Raw genomic sequence first — 17,308 nt, 5'->3', positions numbered from 1 at the left:
AAAAGGCAGTAAGAATTGGGGTCCAGAGGACTTCTGAAGATTTTATCTTTGAGGGGATAAGGAAAGCTTGGTAAAAACAGAAAAGGAAAAAAAGAGAGAGAAAAGTAAAAAATAAAGGTAATACTAACGTCAAATGCCTAGATTACGCCAAAAACAGTTTTAAGTGTTTTGGCAAACATTAATGCATTTAACCCCTAATAACAACACTATTCCTCAGAAAAATGCAATTAATATATATGTTTGCTAGTAAGATAGTGACAGAAATCCTATATGATAGATTCTGTTTCTTCTCTGGTGTCTATGATACTCTAATACATAAGCCCCTCAGCTGAGTGGGAAGAGGAAGGGAGGTTAGCATTTAGATTGTTTGGAAAAATCGAAAATATTTAATGAGAATAGAAGAAGGAGCTTATTATAGAAATATAGTAGGATTGGCATCATTACTGAGTGCCCATTTGAAAATGAGGACCAAGAATTTGTAGTGACAAACTGCTCATTTTTGTTGTTGTTGTTTGTTTTTTGCTCCCACCCCCACCCCCACCCCAGCCCACTTAGCCTCATGGCAACCTGGGCAAAGGCAATCTATGGGCTTAATCGGGTTGGATTTTACCAGGTAGGTAAAGTAGGAAAAAAGGAACTAGAAGATGTGAAGTTGTGCATAATTGCTCACATATTTGGGTTGTAGTTTCTAAAAAATCTAAAGAAGGAAGTAAAAGGCTAGAAGAGGGTTACCAACAGATATTGAAAGATAATTTAAGTGACTCTGAAATCCATATCATTTTTCAAGTTGGAAAATTCTTTGACAGAGGAGACATTTTTTTCTATCAAATTTGTTGATGCGTTTTACTTTTTTTGGCCAAAGGCTGAAATTTGACGTTCCATTTAAATGTGCTTTAACATTTCACGAAGCTAAAAACTGCTGTCTTACTACATGTGCACGCATTTGAGTACGGCGCACGCGTGTGATGTGTACAGCACTTTCCCCTCCAATCGTTCTGCGTGGCAAAGCGCCCTGTGAGTAATTGATTCACTGGTTTTGCCAGTCAAACTGCTGGTGCTCTCATCCTCCTCTACCTTGACATAATTAGGTTTAATCAACAATTTTCCAATAAATAATGGTGCTGTGAACTTTGGCTAGTCCCAAAGAGTAAATTTTTGCACGGTGAGATAGGTAAGCTGGTTCCATATGTATACATAAGACATCTAAATGATGTCTATGGAGTGTTTAAGGACTAGAGCCCCCTATGACCTTATCTTTTAGGGAGGACAGGATATCAACCTTGTGATGAAGCTATCCATAAGAGCCCATAAACATTGTCAGATTATCCTCCTCATCCTAGGTAGATATAAGCTTCCATTTCATTAGATGGTTCTTGCTGGTTTTAACCAGGAAAAATATACGGATAACTCATGTTTTGGGGGAAAAATTCTTGAATAATGTTATTAAAAATCAAAACAAAAAGAAAATTAATAAAATCTACTCCCTACGGAATCACCCTTACCTGTGAGGGTGCTGGTATTAACAAACTCGGAACTGGCAACGGGCATGCGGGGTGAACGGGGGTCATCCTCACTGTAGGCCCGCAGAATGTACTTCTCAATTACACCTCTAACCACAAAAGGTTCATCCCAGGTCACCTCAGTGCTATATCCGTTTATGCTGCGGACTCTTGAGGGAGTTGGCACACTTTGTGGAGCTGTGAAAGAATAAAAGAGAAAACAGAGAAATGGCCATTCTGAGAAGACTATCGCCCCTATTCTTCACTTTTAATGGCTGCAGTAAATCAGACTCAACCATTAGCATAAATACAATTTATTAGAGTTGTAACTTTTCAGCATTGATTTAATAGGACTGCACATCTTGAGCCATTCAGTTTAAGCGATATTTCAAAACCATCAAAACTCCATCGACATAACGTTCTTTCGAGGGTAGTCCAGGTTTTCCAAAAACATTTAATGTACCAGACATGTTTTAAACATCACTCATAAAGAAGGAGGTGGATGGTAGGCAGATAACAAGTTCAAACAATATAATGATGTACCCCTTTGAAGCAAGATAATTAGACTGTTATTATACATCGTGGTTTGACACTTTTATATCCTCAATGTATTAGCCAAAAAATACCACAAATGTGATTGTATTGTACTTGGATGTCTGATCTAATTTTCCACATTCAATTGTTTTTCAAATTAATTTTGAAAAAGCAAAATTCTATCAGATACGATACACAGGGATACATTCCTAATTGCATTTTAGGGGGTAGAGGAGCTGGCACCCTTGAGATTATACAAAATCATTTTCAGAATGTTCAAAGTGTTTTCTTCCAAGTATCTCAAAAAAAAAAAAGAACACAAAATGGGGATGTTTAAAGGAACTGCAACACCGCACTCACAAGCTGGGTCCCCTAACTTTAGAAATCCATAACCTTTAACTATTTATTAGCTATTTTTCCAGTTCTGATCAGTAACAACTTCATCACTGATGAAAAAACTGCTCTGGGAACACTGAGAAAAAACCCAAGGAACTCCATGGCAGGATGATGGATGAGAGGCCCGCTCTAGCTGCCCGCGGACTCCTGAGCCCTGTCGATGGAGGATCATTCTGGTTTTCCCACATCAAATATCCTCCCTCTCTGACTTTCCTGTTCAGGCCAATAAAACAGGACAGCTTCAAGGGAAACAGCTTCAAGGGAGAGAAGCACAGAGGTGAAGAACCACTGTCTGTGCAGTTAAAACACCACGGGCACCTACAGAAAACACACAGGCCACACAATCAACATGCAAGCAAAGGGACAACGGGAGTGATGTTGATTTTATTAGTTCTGAAATGTGGTACAGGGCAAAGTACGGTGCCGTCTAACAGATGGCCTTCTCATAAGGGACAGAGCAAAACTGACTCAAAAATAATTAAATAGTGCAATTATTCCCCAACCCTTGGGAGCATGTAGCTGCTCAGTGTTGTGGTCAGATTATAAATATGAATTTATAGCATAAGACTTTGTGGTCAGATCATTGCTATAAATTCAGAGCTCTATTTGCATGCTCTCTCTGTGGTACTCAAAATGGGCACTATTATGCCATGTAAGCAATGCACTTTCTAGATACCTATTTACGTTGCTGACTTAGACTGAATGCCGGCTTTAGAGTGTATTTGTTAACAAAGCAGAGGAGGTGAACTAGGGGCAGAGGACAGGCCAGTAACAAATGAGTATTTTATATCAGAGCTTTCTCCACGCTCTGAAGTTGAAAAGGATTTTAAGAGACTATTCGGCTCATTGTCTTGCCTATAAATAGATGATAATTTAAATCACCTTGGAAAAGTGTCAGGTTGTCCTCTTCTGGAAAATCTGTAGGCAAAGAGCTTTGAAAATTACTCTTAGTAGCCCATCTCAGTATTTAGTTATCCTAGACTAAGAAGATTTCTCAAAAGGTGTCTGGGTTAGTAGCTCATGGTTAATAATAAGTATGAGAGAACGTCTTGGTGAAAAACACACCTTTAGACAAACGGGGAGTTGTTAAGGATAAACTTCCTTCAAGAGACATAAATGGCAGTCTTACAGACATTTATTTGACTCTCTGACCAATATTTGACTCACAATGGTAAAAGCCTACTGCCTCACAAAACTTTTTGCAATGAATGCCTTCCTGTGATGGTATCATGTGAAAAGACGTTGTGGTCACTGTGAGAAGTACAAAGCACTTATAAGTCGGTTGTCTGAGATTTGATCTAATATATTCTATCTTCTGGGGTTTTTTTCCCCCCCTCTAACTCAAACAATTTGGACCCATCAGCAGTTTCTACCCTGGGAGAGTCATTCTAAGATCCTAATAGTCACCACCATGGCAAACATCTGTCATGATGTGATAAAAGACATACCTGCTTCCAACTGGGTTCGGGTTGCAAATGTACCCTCTGCGGGAGAGAGGTGAGGGGGTGCCACTCCCTCCCACCCATGGCAATTAATCCTGACGTTAGCTCCTTGGGTTCTATGCAGTCTGTAAGTTTCCTGTCCATAGATATGTCACTACAGATACAGGCCTATTAGATCCTTAAGACACTTGAACCTCCTCCCTTCTGCATCAGAAGAGGAAAGAATCAAGCCTGAGCAAACACTTACTAAATGACTGAAAAATCAAAAGCACTGACCTCCTAAGCATCTTAGCCATTGACATTTGTAAACCAAGGCATGTTCTCTCATAAGATTACAAACATACTACTTGCTTCAGGATAATAGTCTCTTCTTTTTCTTTTTTTAAAAATTTTTTTTTAACGTTTATTTATTTTTGAGACACAGAGAGACAGAGCATGAACGGGGGAGGGGCAGAGAGAGAGGGAGACACAGAATCTGAAACAGGCTCCAGGCTCTGAGGTCAGCACAGAGCCCGACGCGGGGCTCAAACTCACGGACCACGAGATCATGACCTGAGCCGAAGTCGGACGCTTAACCGACTGAGCCACCCAGGCGCCCCTCTTCTCTTTCTTACATGCACAAACATGTATGCACAGAGATGTGCATGTGTGTGCACATACACATTTTAACATAAAATTTACCTGCTCCTGTTGTACGTCCCCGACTCCAATCACTGTACACAGAACCTCCTTCGTGAGAGGCTATCACTCGATACAGGTATTCTTAAACGGAAATAAGAAGTAGACACATGAAAATATTACTCATCTGGACTAGTAGTGGGCTGGCAGGGAGGGAAGAGGCGACAAGTGGGAGACATGTAACGTTTAATTTAGAGCACGTCCACATTACCTGTAAAAGGCTGGAGACCACTATCATAAACACTCTGCTCTTTTCCCCGGTAAACCAGGATGGAGTCATTTCCCCTGCAGTTACCAACGCTGTCAGTTGATAGGCATCCATCCAGATTGACTCTGACAGCACCGCTGGACACAGATGCCAAGTTAACGACAGCACCCCGTGCAAATTTAACATCCTTCACGCAACCACCGAAACCTAGCAAATAGTAAGGGATTAATATCACATAAAAGGCTTGAGTCATTAATTACCAATCATTTCTGTCCTCTGCAGGATTACGTTTTGATGAGGTGTGGGGGTTGCTGTAGATACAATTTTTTAAACTTTTGAGTCTCATTTGGGAAATCCTTTATGCCTCCTTCTGCTTTTTACCAGGCTAAGTTGTCACGAGGAAGTATTTATATTTATCTTGAAAAAATATATAAGCTGCTAATTATAACTGAATATATTCAATTGAAAGTATTTCTTATACTTCTTTAGGCCCACATTTTCTCATTCTCTTTATTCTTTTGAAATAAAATTTCGGCAATTAGATCTTATGGTAGAGGGCTAGCCACATGTCCCTCAATTCTGGAAAATTCAGTTACATATATAAGGCACTGTTTAAGCAACAAAAGTAGTATTTGAAGGAGCACAATTATTTTAACAAGCTCACTGGGGGAAAATACCCTTTGAGGATTGTTAGGCAAGATAGCAAGTGGGAGCATATCGTTTCAGTATATTCTGAAATGTTAAGATATTGATGTGAATTCTGTTAGAATCTTTCCAGAGTTAGAGAACTAAAATCCAGTTACAGCATACAGAGGAGCTATTACTATGCTCTACTATTGTCACAGCGTTCCACAATTTTGACTACACACAATGGTCACCGCTTTTATATTCACGTTAGCACCACAGAGAGCAAATTCAGCTCTGGCAACGGCAACATCCGGAGGTTTCTCGGAAGATGTGTTCTACCCAGTTGACTCTCTGTGTTGATAGCAGACAGCCCGATCTGAGGCTCGAACTCATGAACCGTGAGATCATGACCTGAGCCAAATTCAGACGCTTAACCAAATGAGCCACCCAGGTACCCCACTACCCAGTTGACTTTAGAACGACCACAGTGCAGTGTAGTTCTGTGAAGTTTAACAGGAAATGTGGAAGGAATAGATTAGGAGTATGCACTGGTTTTTTTGTTAGAGAACCATAGGGCATCCAGTCAGCCAGGGAGTAGCAATGGCTTTGAATTACATGCTATTTTGTGTAAATAGAGATCAGCTCAATAGGTTTGCCAGCATTCTGCACAGAAAACTGCACAAAATTGTAAAAGAAGGGACGAACAGACTGGGTTGGAGATAGCACACACTGACTCTTACTGAACAAAATACTGTCAAGTTTGAAGGGCCCCAAACACATGCTTAGCTCTTTTCAAGATTAAAGCACATCAGCAGGAAGAGAAAATAAAACATAATGCAACGCCTAACAGTAAAATAAGCTAATAGTAACAATGACCATATTGTTCTCTTCAGCATTTATATGATGTCTTATTATGTCTTCTAACACATTAAGTTGCAGCCTATTTCCTTTTAAATGCCTTTGCTATTATTCACGTTCCTTTCGGCCCCACTGATCAATACTGCTAGTCTATCTTGAACACACAGTAGACACTCCATAAGTTGGGTGAATGGAAATGAAAGCAATGAAGTTCAATATAAAAGCATCTGCTTGAAAATTCAGAAGTTAAGAATTCTGATTTCTCTACCAGCAGTGATTTTCTGATGGCTTATAGCTCAGTTACCTAACTTCTCTCTACGCCGGTTTCCCTAACAACAAAATGCAAACAGTGGAAAGGCAGCTCTGGTAAACATCGAAGTGCTGTTACCAGAAAAGTCCCATTATTGTTTAAAGGGCACAGAGTTTCAGTTTTACAAGATGGACAATCTGCTGGAGACAGATGATGGCGGTCGCACAACAACGTAAATATACTCAATGCTGCTGAACTGTGCGCTAAATGGCTAAGATGGTAACATTTATGTATATTTTACAATTTAACGAATTAAGAATAAAAAAAGAAATGTCTTAAAAAATCATTCATGGTGGGGCACCTGGGTGACTCAGTTGTTTAATGGTCTGACTTCGGCTAAGGTCATGATCTCTTGGCCCATGAGCTCCGGCCTCACATCAGGCTCTGTGCTGACAGCTCAGAGCCTGGAGTCTGCTTCCGATTCTGTGTTTCCTTCTCTCTCTGCCCCTCTCCCACTAGTGTGCGCGCTCTCTCTCTCTCTCTCTCTCTCTCTTTCTCAAAAATAAACATTAAAACAATTTTTTTATTAAAAAATTAATTCGTGGAATGGAATTTTAAAATTTGGGAAAGGCCATCAAGGTAGTCTTCCTTCATTCTGGAGATAAGGAAAAAGGTCCAGAGAGTATTGGATGAGGTTTCTAAGTATTAATCCTCCTTAGGAAGTGGTGTGCTGGCCTCAGGCCTTGGAGGTGAAGGAACCTGAGTTCTAGTGTGTGGTCCTCACCATGCTATGTAAGAACAGACAGACAGTTTTGCCAAATCAAGTCACAGTTCTTTCAACTCTGCACCATCAGAACGATTTCCACCAGAAATATTCTTCAACTACCTTCAAAATATAATTGGGATGTTAGGATAGAAAGAGGGGAAAGGGCCTAGCGGTGGGAGGAAAGGAGATGCCTCCTTTGCTTGCTTTTGAGAATCAGAAATGACTCCCCACCCCCAGGCCTCCAAATAACTAAAAGGTGGCCCAGAATTTACACTGACAAATCACCGCCCGACACAGAGGCACTTGGGCTGGTAGGAAGGCCTTGGCAGAGCTGAATTTGCTCTCTGTCATGCTAACGTGAATATAAAAGTGGTGACCACTGTGTATAGTCAGAACTATGGAACTCAGTGAAAATGGCAGAGCACAGTAAGAGCTCCTCTGTGTGCGTTCAGCCCCTACTCCTCCCTTCTCCACACAGGTCTTTGGGTGGAGCATAACCTGTGATATCATGTGCCATGGCCCTGTCGCCCCCAACCTGGAGGTAAGTGATAGTCCCAAGTGGTAGTTCTAAGATAAATGCCCATGCTCTGAAGTGATACATCTTCAGCAAATTAGGCTGCCCAGCATTTCCATACCACAGAGGAAAGTTAATTTGCATTTGATTCAAAGGAAGATTACAACATTAATGGACAAGAAAAAAAATAGCGCTAATATGACCACAAAATAGAGCCTCTGCAAAAAGGTGCTAATTGAGGAGCACAGAACACTTTTAAGACCATTTGAGAGTGGATTAAAAAAAATACAGTAAGTGAACATGATTAATTTTAATTGCAATTTACTACATACAGGCAGCACCCCCATATGGTGAATATTCTCCTGATCACTATATAAAACATGCAGTTATATAGATCAGTATCACTCAAAGCATCTGAGACAGAATCTTTGGGAATAGGGTCATAAAATCTGCATTTTTAATAACCTTTCCAGGAGATTCCGATGTATCTTGAATAGTAATAATAATAACAGCTAATTTTATTGAGTTCTTACTATGTTCCAGCTACTATACTTCAATATTTTATCAGTGGCTTCAGAACCACTGATATGTATGATACTGCAATGATAAAAATTTAGTATTACCCATAAATAAAATATCTTTCAGTATCAGAGACTTAGTCATAGTGCAGATTAAATTATCCCCTTTGGGTTTTTATGTTGATGTGTTAAGCTTCTATCATGATCGTCTTACAATTCCAGTTAAAATTTGGCTAACGCCATGTCTCTATGCCCATCATAGTAATGGGTTTTTGTGTACTTTGAAAGTATAAGGCCACAGATGCAGGGGATTTGTTTCCTAGATGTAAGTAGGATCAAGTAATCTGGCTCATCTAAAGGGTTTTCAAGCTCTTTCTAACCTCAGAAACCTGAAAACCAGGAGAAGCCCTTATATGAATGTAATATTTTTAGCTGCTGTTACATCTTAAGTGCCTGGAAAATGTCATTACTGTCTTACACCCCAGATATTCATTAACTCCTTACTAGTACCCTTCTAAAAGTCTCCTTAGAGCTTGCCATATATTTTCTATTCAAAGGCATTTAAATCTTTATGTACTTACCAAATAGGCAAAGACTGCTTCATGGAAACTTTAACCATTCACAGTACATAGATTTTGAAATATGTAGAGAACATTTTCTACATGGGAGCATGCTTAGTCACAAACTAGAAGTTTCTGTGCTTTCCCCAATTTATAGCAAAGGAATAGTGGCCAATGACCATAAAAGGGAATCCTTGATTATAATAAGGAGAGTGGATTTTGACACCAGGCTGGCCTGAGACAGAAAGGCTTGCTATCTGCTTACTAACCATGTGACCTTGGGCAAGTTACTTTGTTCTTTAGTTTCCTCATCTGTAAAACGGGGGTATAAATAATAATACCTAAGTCATGGGCTTGTTAGGAAGAGATGGCCCACTTAGTTTCATGTAAAGCTTTCAGAACCATGCCTAGCACACAGAATGCACTCAGCTACTGGTAGCCTTTTTTGTATTAAAAATTTCTCTGATTATGTTCAAATTCCTTTTATGAGTTAAATGCTTGCTTTAATTATAAGTCATGCACTCATGTACTTTTTCTTTCATTCAGGTAATTAATAATAAATGAAATACATATTTTTCACCAGCATGTTTAAAATTCAACTAAACCCACCCTTTCATGTGCTTTGCTATGGGGGAGCTCCATGGAAATGCACAGAGACAATTAGCAGTTATGTCAGAAAAAAACCCCAGTAAAATTTAATGCCATTTTTCTTAGCTGTGCCCACCAACCTAGTTTATTTTTTTAATCTATGAATACAGATAATGGTCAGTATTTGAAAGAACCAGAGCCTCATGCGTTTTCTTTGAAAACACATGAGGAAATATATATATAAATTATAATTGTATATGTTAAAGACAAGTTAGAATAAATATATTGATTATAAATAGGTATGAGGGCACACTCTTAAGGGCAACATACAAAACTATCTGAAAAACATGTTCTGTGATTTTAAAATTTTTTTTAGGTTTAATTTGTTTTGAGAGAGAGCACATATGTGAGTGGGAGAGAGGCAGAGAGAGAGGGAAAGAGAGAATCCCAAGCAGGCTCCGTGCTGTCAGCGCAGAGCCTGATGCAGGGCTCTATCCCACCAACTGTGAGATCATGACCTGAGCCAAAATCAAAAGTCAAACATTTAGCCAACCGAGCCATGCGGGTACCACTGTGATTTTTTTTTAAGCTTAAAATTCTTCAAAAAAGGGAGGGGTAGGCATTGCTCTCAGCCTGATTCTGTTGTTGTATCTTAAAACATGAACCCACCAAAACCTGCTGTATTTATACCAGGGCTGTATTTATTTGGGAATTCTTTCAGATGGACTTTACCTTGTTCCAGACTCAGGTATTTAAAAGAGTCGTGCAGCTCCTGTGGGGTTCCTCCCACATAGACCAGGGAATTCACCATCAGTGGCTGGGCTCTGGACTGTGATGCACGCTCCCTCAGTTCATTCATGCTTGCTGTTAAGATGGAACCTTTCTTTTTAATAATCACTTTATTCCACTTCCCATCACAATAGGACAGTCCCAGCCATAGATCCACTTGTGTAAAGGTAAGACTGGTATTTAACCGGAAGCTCAATATTCCACTCTTCAGTTCCATCTGTATTTCACATTAAAAAAGAAAATAGGCATATAAAAAGACTGCAGAATGGCAGTTTGGGAGAGAGCAGAAGGTCAATCTCTTGTAGAAAAGCAACAAATTTCCCTGAAAGCACTCTATAAAAATGTTCCACTTTGTTCTAAGCAGGACTGGAGTAACATATAATGGAGTACTCTGCAAGCTTATAATTGACGTGAAGATTGTTGTATTAAGTCAAATTCATACCCATTAATGATCATACAATGTGATATGATACTATGTAGGCAAAAAATTTTATTATTATTATTGTTTGGTGCAACATAGGTAAAAGATTCAACCCTAGCATTAAGTAACTGAATGACTGAAGAGAATAGTTTGAACTATGACACTATTTTTACTTGAGTTTTTAGAAAATGAGAAAATACTACTTCATATATCAACTTAATTTGGGGGAAAAATATGACAAGACAATAAGAAAATGAAATGTCAAGCCTGATTAAGCTTATTTTAACTGGTTGGTGAACTCAATTTCAAATTTGTAAGATGGATTTTTATTCAATATTTCATTTTTATTATTCTAAATCTCTAACTAACATAATTGCTTCTATGTGTATTCTTTTAGATTAGGTGCCATTTTCTAATATGAATACATTTTACCCAAATTTTCATGGTAAAGGAAATGCCTCCATATGTTTTCCTTCAAAATGTTACATGACAATTATTTTATCTACTATGTTTTTATTTTGTTAGAACTCCCATCAGCAAAAATAGGATACTTAAAAATTTGAGATCAATCATGTCAAATGAAATTCAGTAATTCCAGATAAAAATTACTTTTTCTATGTAAATTCATCTTTGTGAAGTACACTGGATAAGCAGTCATTTATCCATTCATTCAATAAATATTGAGTCCCCCACCATGTTCTATGAACCTGTTCCCAAGAATCACATTTTCCAATAGCAAACATCTGGGGTAATACTATAACCAAGAGAAGAATAGGGTACAATGACAGCAAAGAGAGGATATACATTTTGTTCCTTGGGAACTGGAAAAAGTTTAAATTAATATTTTTGGAAGTATGTAAGATTCATGGAGAATCCTTCAACACAGGGAGATTAACACGTTCAATGGCATGAGGACATGTATGAGCTCATTAGGTTTAGAAAAAAAGACTAAATTAGGTAATACAAAAGATACACAGATGGGGGGGGCATGGGTTAGAAAGAGTCTTGCCAGATATGTAGAAACAAGGTTTTGGAGGATTTTGAGTCATATGGAAAAATATTCATCTTTCTCTTGTCTGCCTGCCTATTATCTTGTGCTAAAAGTCTACCCTTTAGGTCACAGGAAGTTCATACTGGAAATGAAAGCTAGACTGGAATTGGAGTAAACCTATTAGAGAATCACTACAGTGGTGAGAAAAATGACAAGAACCATTGAAATCAAGATAACAATGGTGAAGACAGTGACAACTCAGTCAAAGAGGTATTTTTAAAAGCAACTCAGCTTTTTAAGTCTCAGCAGGACATGGCAAACAGCTGAATGTGTTAAATGAATAAAGAGTAAGTCAAAGATATCCATGCTCTTTCTTGTTTGGGTGTATTTTAGCACCATCACAATATGGAAAGCAATAGAAAGATAGACTTGGTATTATCATTGTCAGTGAGGAATGAGGTCAATTTTAAACACACTGAGTTTGGAATGTCTATAAAACATTCAGAGGAAACTTTTTTTGAGGCAGTTGAACATAAATATAGGCCAGTAAAATAGACAAGGTTTATGAAAGGATAAGTGAGATCATCCAGTTAGTATCAAAGCAAGAGTCCTCAGCAAGACCAACATTTTAAGGGGAAGGCAGAGTAGATGTAATTCTATAAGTCAACAACAATCTTCTTGGAGAAGCCAAGGATTTAATGAAAATCAAGAGCAGCTAGTATTTTGGAAAGTCGGTAGGGAAGAATATTTTAAGAAAAAAAAAAGATGACAGTGGAAGATCAAGTAAATAAAGACTGAAAAATTATCTCGTAGACTAGAAAATGCAGGGGTCACTGGCAAGTTTGAAAACTCTGCAGTGGAATGTGGTAGGGCTAGGAACCATATTTATAGTAGTTTGAGGACTAAGGTGTGATATAAAAATAAGTGGAAATAACCAGAGTAGTTGCTTTCAATGCAATAGACTCTGAAGGGAAGGGAAATACAAAAGAGGAGTTTTCCAAGTCAAAAGGAAAAATACTTAAGATAAATGAGGGAGAAGAGCCGATGTGGAAGGAACACTGGAACTTAACAAAAGAGAAAATTTGTAGCACAAGCTCTTGCAGGAGAAGGGAAAGAATCTAGAGTAAAGGTAGAAATATTAACTTTGGTTGGAATCATAGTAATTATATATTTGTCCTCCTGAGTCAGGAGAGAGTGAAACCCAGACTTGGCTCATAAAAACAAAAGTTGTAGGTTGAAAATTTGGAAGATGAGGAGATTATGTTTCTTTCCATTATAAGAATGAGACTATCTGAAGACATTCAGGTTGTGGTGTTTTCCAGTCCTGACATTCTTTTTCTTTCATGTTCTACATTTAATCTATGAGCAAATCCTATAAACAATAACTAGTGTCGAATGAAAGAATTAGGAACCTCAAAACTCAGTGTGTCACCAGTCTTCATACCTGTATTAGTTCTCCTGTGGTGTTCAGTAAACTGGCTATTGAAACTGAAGAGCTAGGGGGCTAAACTGATTGACTCAGAGTTGTGGAATTGAAGACACAAGTTGCGGGTGTTGTCAGAAAAAATGGTTGAAAAACTGCATTATGGTGTCTAAGGAACAGAGCACGTAAGTTAAACAGAAAGTGGTCTAATAGCCAATGGTCTCAATGTCTTTGTGAACTCAATAAGAGAGAACGAGAGCTCAAAGAGTAGAAATGTTATATTTTGAGATTTAAGAGTTTAGCAGTAAAAACTTTCTGAGTTAATCAAGTTCCCCGAATAGCCATGTATGTTGAAGCTACTTAGGATAACAGGAAAACATCTTATTGAGGAATAAACTGTGAGAAGCCTAGGTTCTCAGATACAGAGGAGAAGAATGTGAGTTCTGTGAATGTCTGCTTCCTTTATAGCTGTATTGGAAGTGCTAAAAGAAAGCCTAACACAGAGCAGACACTCAATATATATTGGCCTAAATGTTTTGATTAAGATTTATTTCATTAAAGCTTAAAATTAACATTATTCAATAAGGTGGGGATTCATTATATTTCCAAAGTCAGTGAACGGAGGAAGATGGAGGGCTGGATGTGGGTATACCAGGATGTGTGAGCCTCCAAGAGAGGCAAGTGCTCCTTGAGAGGAAAGGCCAAATGATAAACACCTCTGCATTCTCTCCAAGATTTATGCACAGATAGATGTTTAAGGAATGCTTAGAGTCACCATAACATGAATTCATTCACATGTTCAGTCACTCATTCATCCAATAATATTTATCAAATACTTAATAATTGCAAGAGTTAGGCTGAAGGGGCACCTGCGTGGCTCAGTTGGTTAAGCATCTGACTTCAGCTCAGCTCATGATCTCACAGTTCGTGAATTTGAGCCCCTCATCGGGCTCTGTGCTGACAGCTCAGAGCCTAGAGCCTGCTTCAGATTCTGGGTCTCCCTCTCTTTCTGCCCTTTCTCAACTTATGCTCTGTCTCTTTCTCAAAAATAAACATTAAAAAAAATTAAAAAATTAAAAAAGAAACGAAAAAAAAAAGAGTTAGGCACTGAAGATAGAACTGTAAAGAAGACACAAAATTCCTGTGTTAAGAAAGATTACACTTCAGGGGTGCCTAGGTGGCTCAGTCGGTTAAGCATCCAACTTCGGTCCACGTCATGATCTCACGGTTCCTGGGTTTGAGCCCCAAGTCAGGCTCTGTGCTGACACCTCAGAGCCTGAAGCCTGCTTTGGATTCTGTGTCTCCCTCTCTCTCTGCCTTTCCCTAGCTCATGCTCGCACTCTCTCTCTCTCTGTCAAAAATAAACTTTAAGATAAAAATAAATTAAAAATTTAAAAAATTTAAATAAGATGAAATTATAACAAATTCTATGAAGGGATATATTTCCACTTACCTGGGCAGCAAATTTGACATTATATAATCTAGGAATGAACAAAATCAATGAACTGAAAACATCCTAGAATCATAAAATCACCAACACATGTGTTTTACTACTTATTTGCCTAGATATGAGCAATGAGATTAAGGTGTTCATAATTTTCCCCTGAGTCTATGTAAGTTCTTTAAAATAACTTTTTAAAAACTTACATTTTAATAACATACTTATTTTTTAAAACTTTTTTTTAATGTTTATTTATTTTTGAGAGACAGAGACAGAGCATGAGCAGGCAAGGGGCAGAGAGAGAGGGAGACACAGAATCTGAAGCAGGCTCCAGGCTCTGAGCTGTCAGCAGAGCCCGATGCGGGGCTCGAACTCATGAACCACGAGATCATGACCTGAGCTGAAGTCGGCCGCTTAACTGACTGAGCCACCCAGGTGCCCCCATAACATACTTATTTTTGACAATGATATCTGACTGTCTGATTGAAGGCAAATGAAAGTAATCACACTTGCTGACTGTACTTAGAAAAATATATGAAAATGTTCATAGCAGCCCGTTTGCCAAAGCAAAAACACAGAAACAACCAGTATGTCATTGACAGAAGAGCTAAATTACACAGTCATGAAAATATATACCTATATGGAGAACATGAGTGACTCAGGAATAATGTCGAGTGCAAAAAACAATTGCCTCAAGGTAGAGTATAATGCAACTCTTATAAATGTCAAAAACAAGAATTTTCAGGCATTCATACATTTTGTTGAAACTGCAGCTACATGCAAGGGGATAATAAACACAAAATTCTAATTACATATTACCTCCAGAGGGGGATAGGAAAATGGGATAGGAGAGACCCTATAAGTAAATGTAAAAAATGATATTTTAATTCTTGCATTGGGTGGTAGGTTCATGTTTACTGTACTTTTATACTTTGTGTGTGTGAGTGTGTAATATGAAGCATTTATTGTATGTAGTTTTTAACACCATTATATAAGAAATGACAAAGGACATAATATTTTTCATATGTTGGGAAACTAAGTGGGATTTTCATAATTCCTCATAACTACTCTGCTTTGCTAAAATTACAAGTTTCACAGTAATAATTGTCATTTAAAATAAATCACGATCTTAGAGCACAAAATGTTTCACAGGACTCCAAAACTAAAAATGACTTGAGGAAGGAAAACAAAAATGAATTTCAAGAGAAACCCCAATTTAGCAAAATATTAACACATGCCTTATTTATCTCAAAGTTATATCTGATATTTTTAAGTAAATTTAACTAAATTTATACACATACAGCAAGAAAATCAGGTCCATCTTTGTTGTAAACAAAAAGAAGCAACCCATTCAATTGGTCAGTTCTGAACTTCAAGGAAATCTCAAAATCCATTCCACCATGAAACATGTGCGATTGAAGTTCCAGAAACCCTTTAAAGAAAAGAATATGTACATATCAGTGTGTATAAAGCAATAGCGCCAGCGTTATGAAGGTGTAACAAAGACTAGGACGAATACTGTCATTGAGTAAGTCTCTCGCAAAAGAAGATGCAAATCAATGTTGAGAAATCCTCCTTGTATGGAAGTAGCAGAATGAACTTGATATACATTTTAGGAGGAAGCAATTTACTCTCTAAATCATGGATATAATTAAGACTATTATTGTTTTGTATCAGAATTCACAATAAGAAATTGCATTGACTAAGAGAAATTCAGAATAATGACAGTGTTGAGAAAAGAGCAACAGAAAAGTGCACAGACTGGGATATTATTCATCTTTCTATCCTGAAGGTGGTTTAAGCAACTGAATAAGTAACCAGCTTAGTTATAAACATAGGAGGCAGAGGTGGGCTTTTATCTGAAGTACTATCCACCAGGCCACTATATTCCCTTCCACTCCCTTACCCTGGGTGACGGCCAGGCAGAGACTGGGCTGGGGAGGTACGCCAGGTACACTGCTCCTCGCTTCTGCAGCAGCCTCTCGAGCAATGGCAGGGATGGCCGTGACATCCTCCAGCTCCTCCTCACTAACCTATGCACCCCATTACATAGCTGACATTTTGCTCTCGAGAATATGGTCCATCTATACCATGGGATAAATAGATATTTGTGGATTCACCCGGTAAACATAACACTTCCAAAACATCTTTCCAAGTAAAACTGCATTCTAAGTAAAACATCTGACATACCAAAAGATATTTTTGATAATACCAAATATAAACCAAGAATTGCCATGGGTAACAGAGATTTGACACACGAATATATATCCATGAGTCTTACAACTTATATTACATATTCAGACTTGGAGGAGATGTTTATGTGTATCATACATAACTAGTTATTTCTGTGACACTAGGTTCATAAGAGGTCAAAGTAATCGGACAGGAGGGATTAAATTGTGCAAAGGATAGAAACTAGCTGCTAAGCAACCGCTGGTGTCTCTTTCAGAACCTTACCTGTTCCTAGGAACTGGGCTCCCTCCTGTAGTGACGTGGGACATCCCTCCCAGCTGTTATACACGTTGACTTGCTCTTCAGCACTCTGCCAAATCAGAGGCTCCCAAATAGCAAAGGGATTATAATTCTTCATAAAATACATATCCTTGACACAGCCCACAAAACCTTTATGGATTATGTCTATAGGGGTCGAGAGATATCAATAAATATGTATTTTGGAAACATTCTTTCAAAGCAATTAATTTTATGTGTCATTCACATAAAAGAAACAGGCAATAGCTCTCACTACGTATTTACTGCAAACCTCTTCATGATTCATGTAAACACCACACCATTACCTATGCTGAG

At 38.2% G+C, this 17,308-nt stretch overlaps 1 protein-coding gene across 1 annotated transcript in view; it reads right to left on the bottom strand.

Moving 5' to 3' along the window:
- The window catches only part of USH2A (usherin), a 725,654-nt gene that overhangs the window by 410,751 nt on the left and 297,595 nt on the right, over positions 1 to 17,308 (bottom strand). The window contains exons 24-29 of the mRNA XM_015077386.3: positions 16,961 to 17,140; positions 15,805 to 15,935; positions 10,171 to 10,444; positions 4,761 to 4,964; positions 4,553 to 4,633; positions 1,503 to 1,697 (exon numbers count right to left, since the gene is read on the bottom strand). Of these exons, the coding sequence (XP_014932872.3) occupies positions 1,503 to 1,697; positions 4,553 to 4,633; positions 4,761 to 4,964; positions 10,171 to 10,444; positions 15,805 to 15,935; positions 16,961 to 17,140 (1,065 nt within the window). The remainder of the gene's footprint in view (positions 1 to 1,502; positions 1,698 to 4,552; positions 4,634 to 4,760; positions 4,965 to 10,170; positions 10,445 to 15,804; positions 15,936 to 16,960; positions 17,141 to 17,308) is intronic.

The sequence above is a fragment of the Acinonyx jubatus genome, chromosome E4 (assembly GCF_027475565.1).
Source record: "Acinonyx jubatus isolate Ajub_Pintada_27869175 chromosome E4, VMU_Ajub_asm_v1.0, whole genome shotgun sequence".
In the NCBI taxonomy this organism is placed as follows: domain Eukaryota; kingdom Metazoa; phylum Chordata; class Mammalia; order Carnivora; family Felidae; genus Acinonyx; species Acinonyx jubatus.
This window is presented reverse-complemented; position numbering and strand designations above follow the sequence as displayed.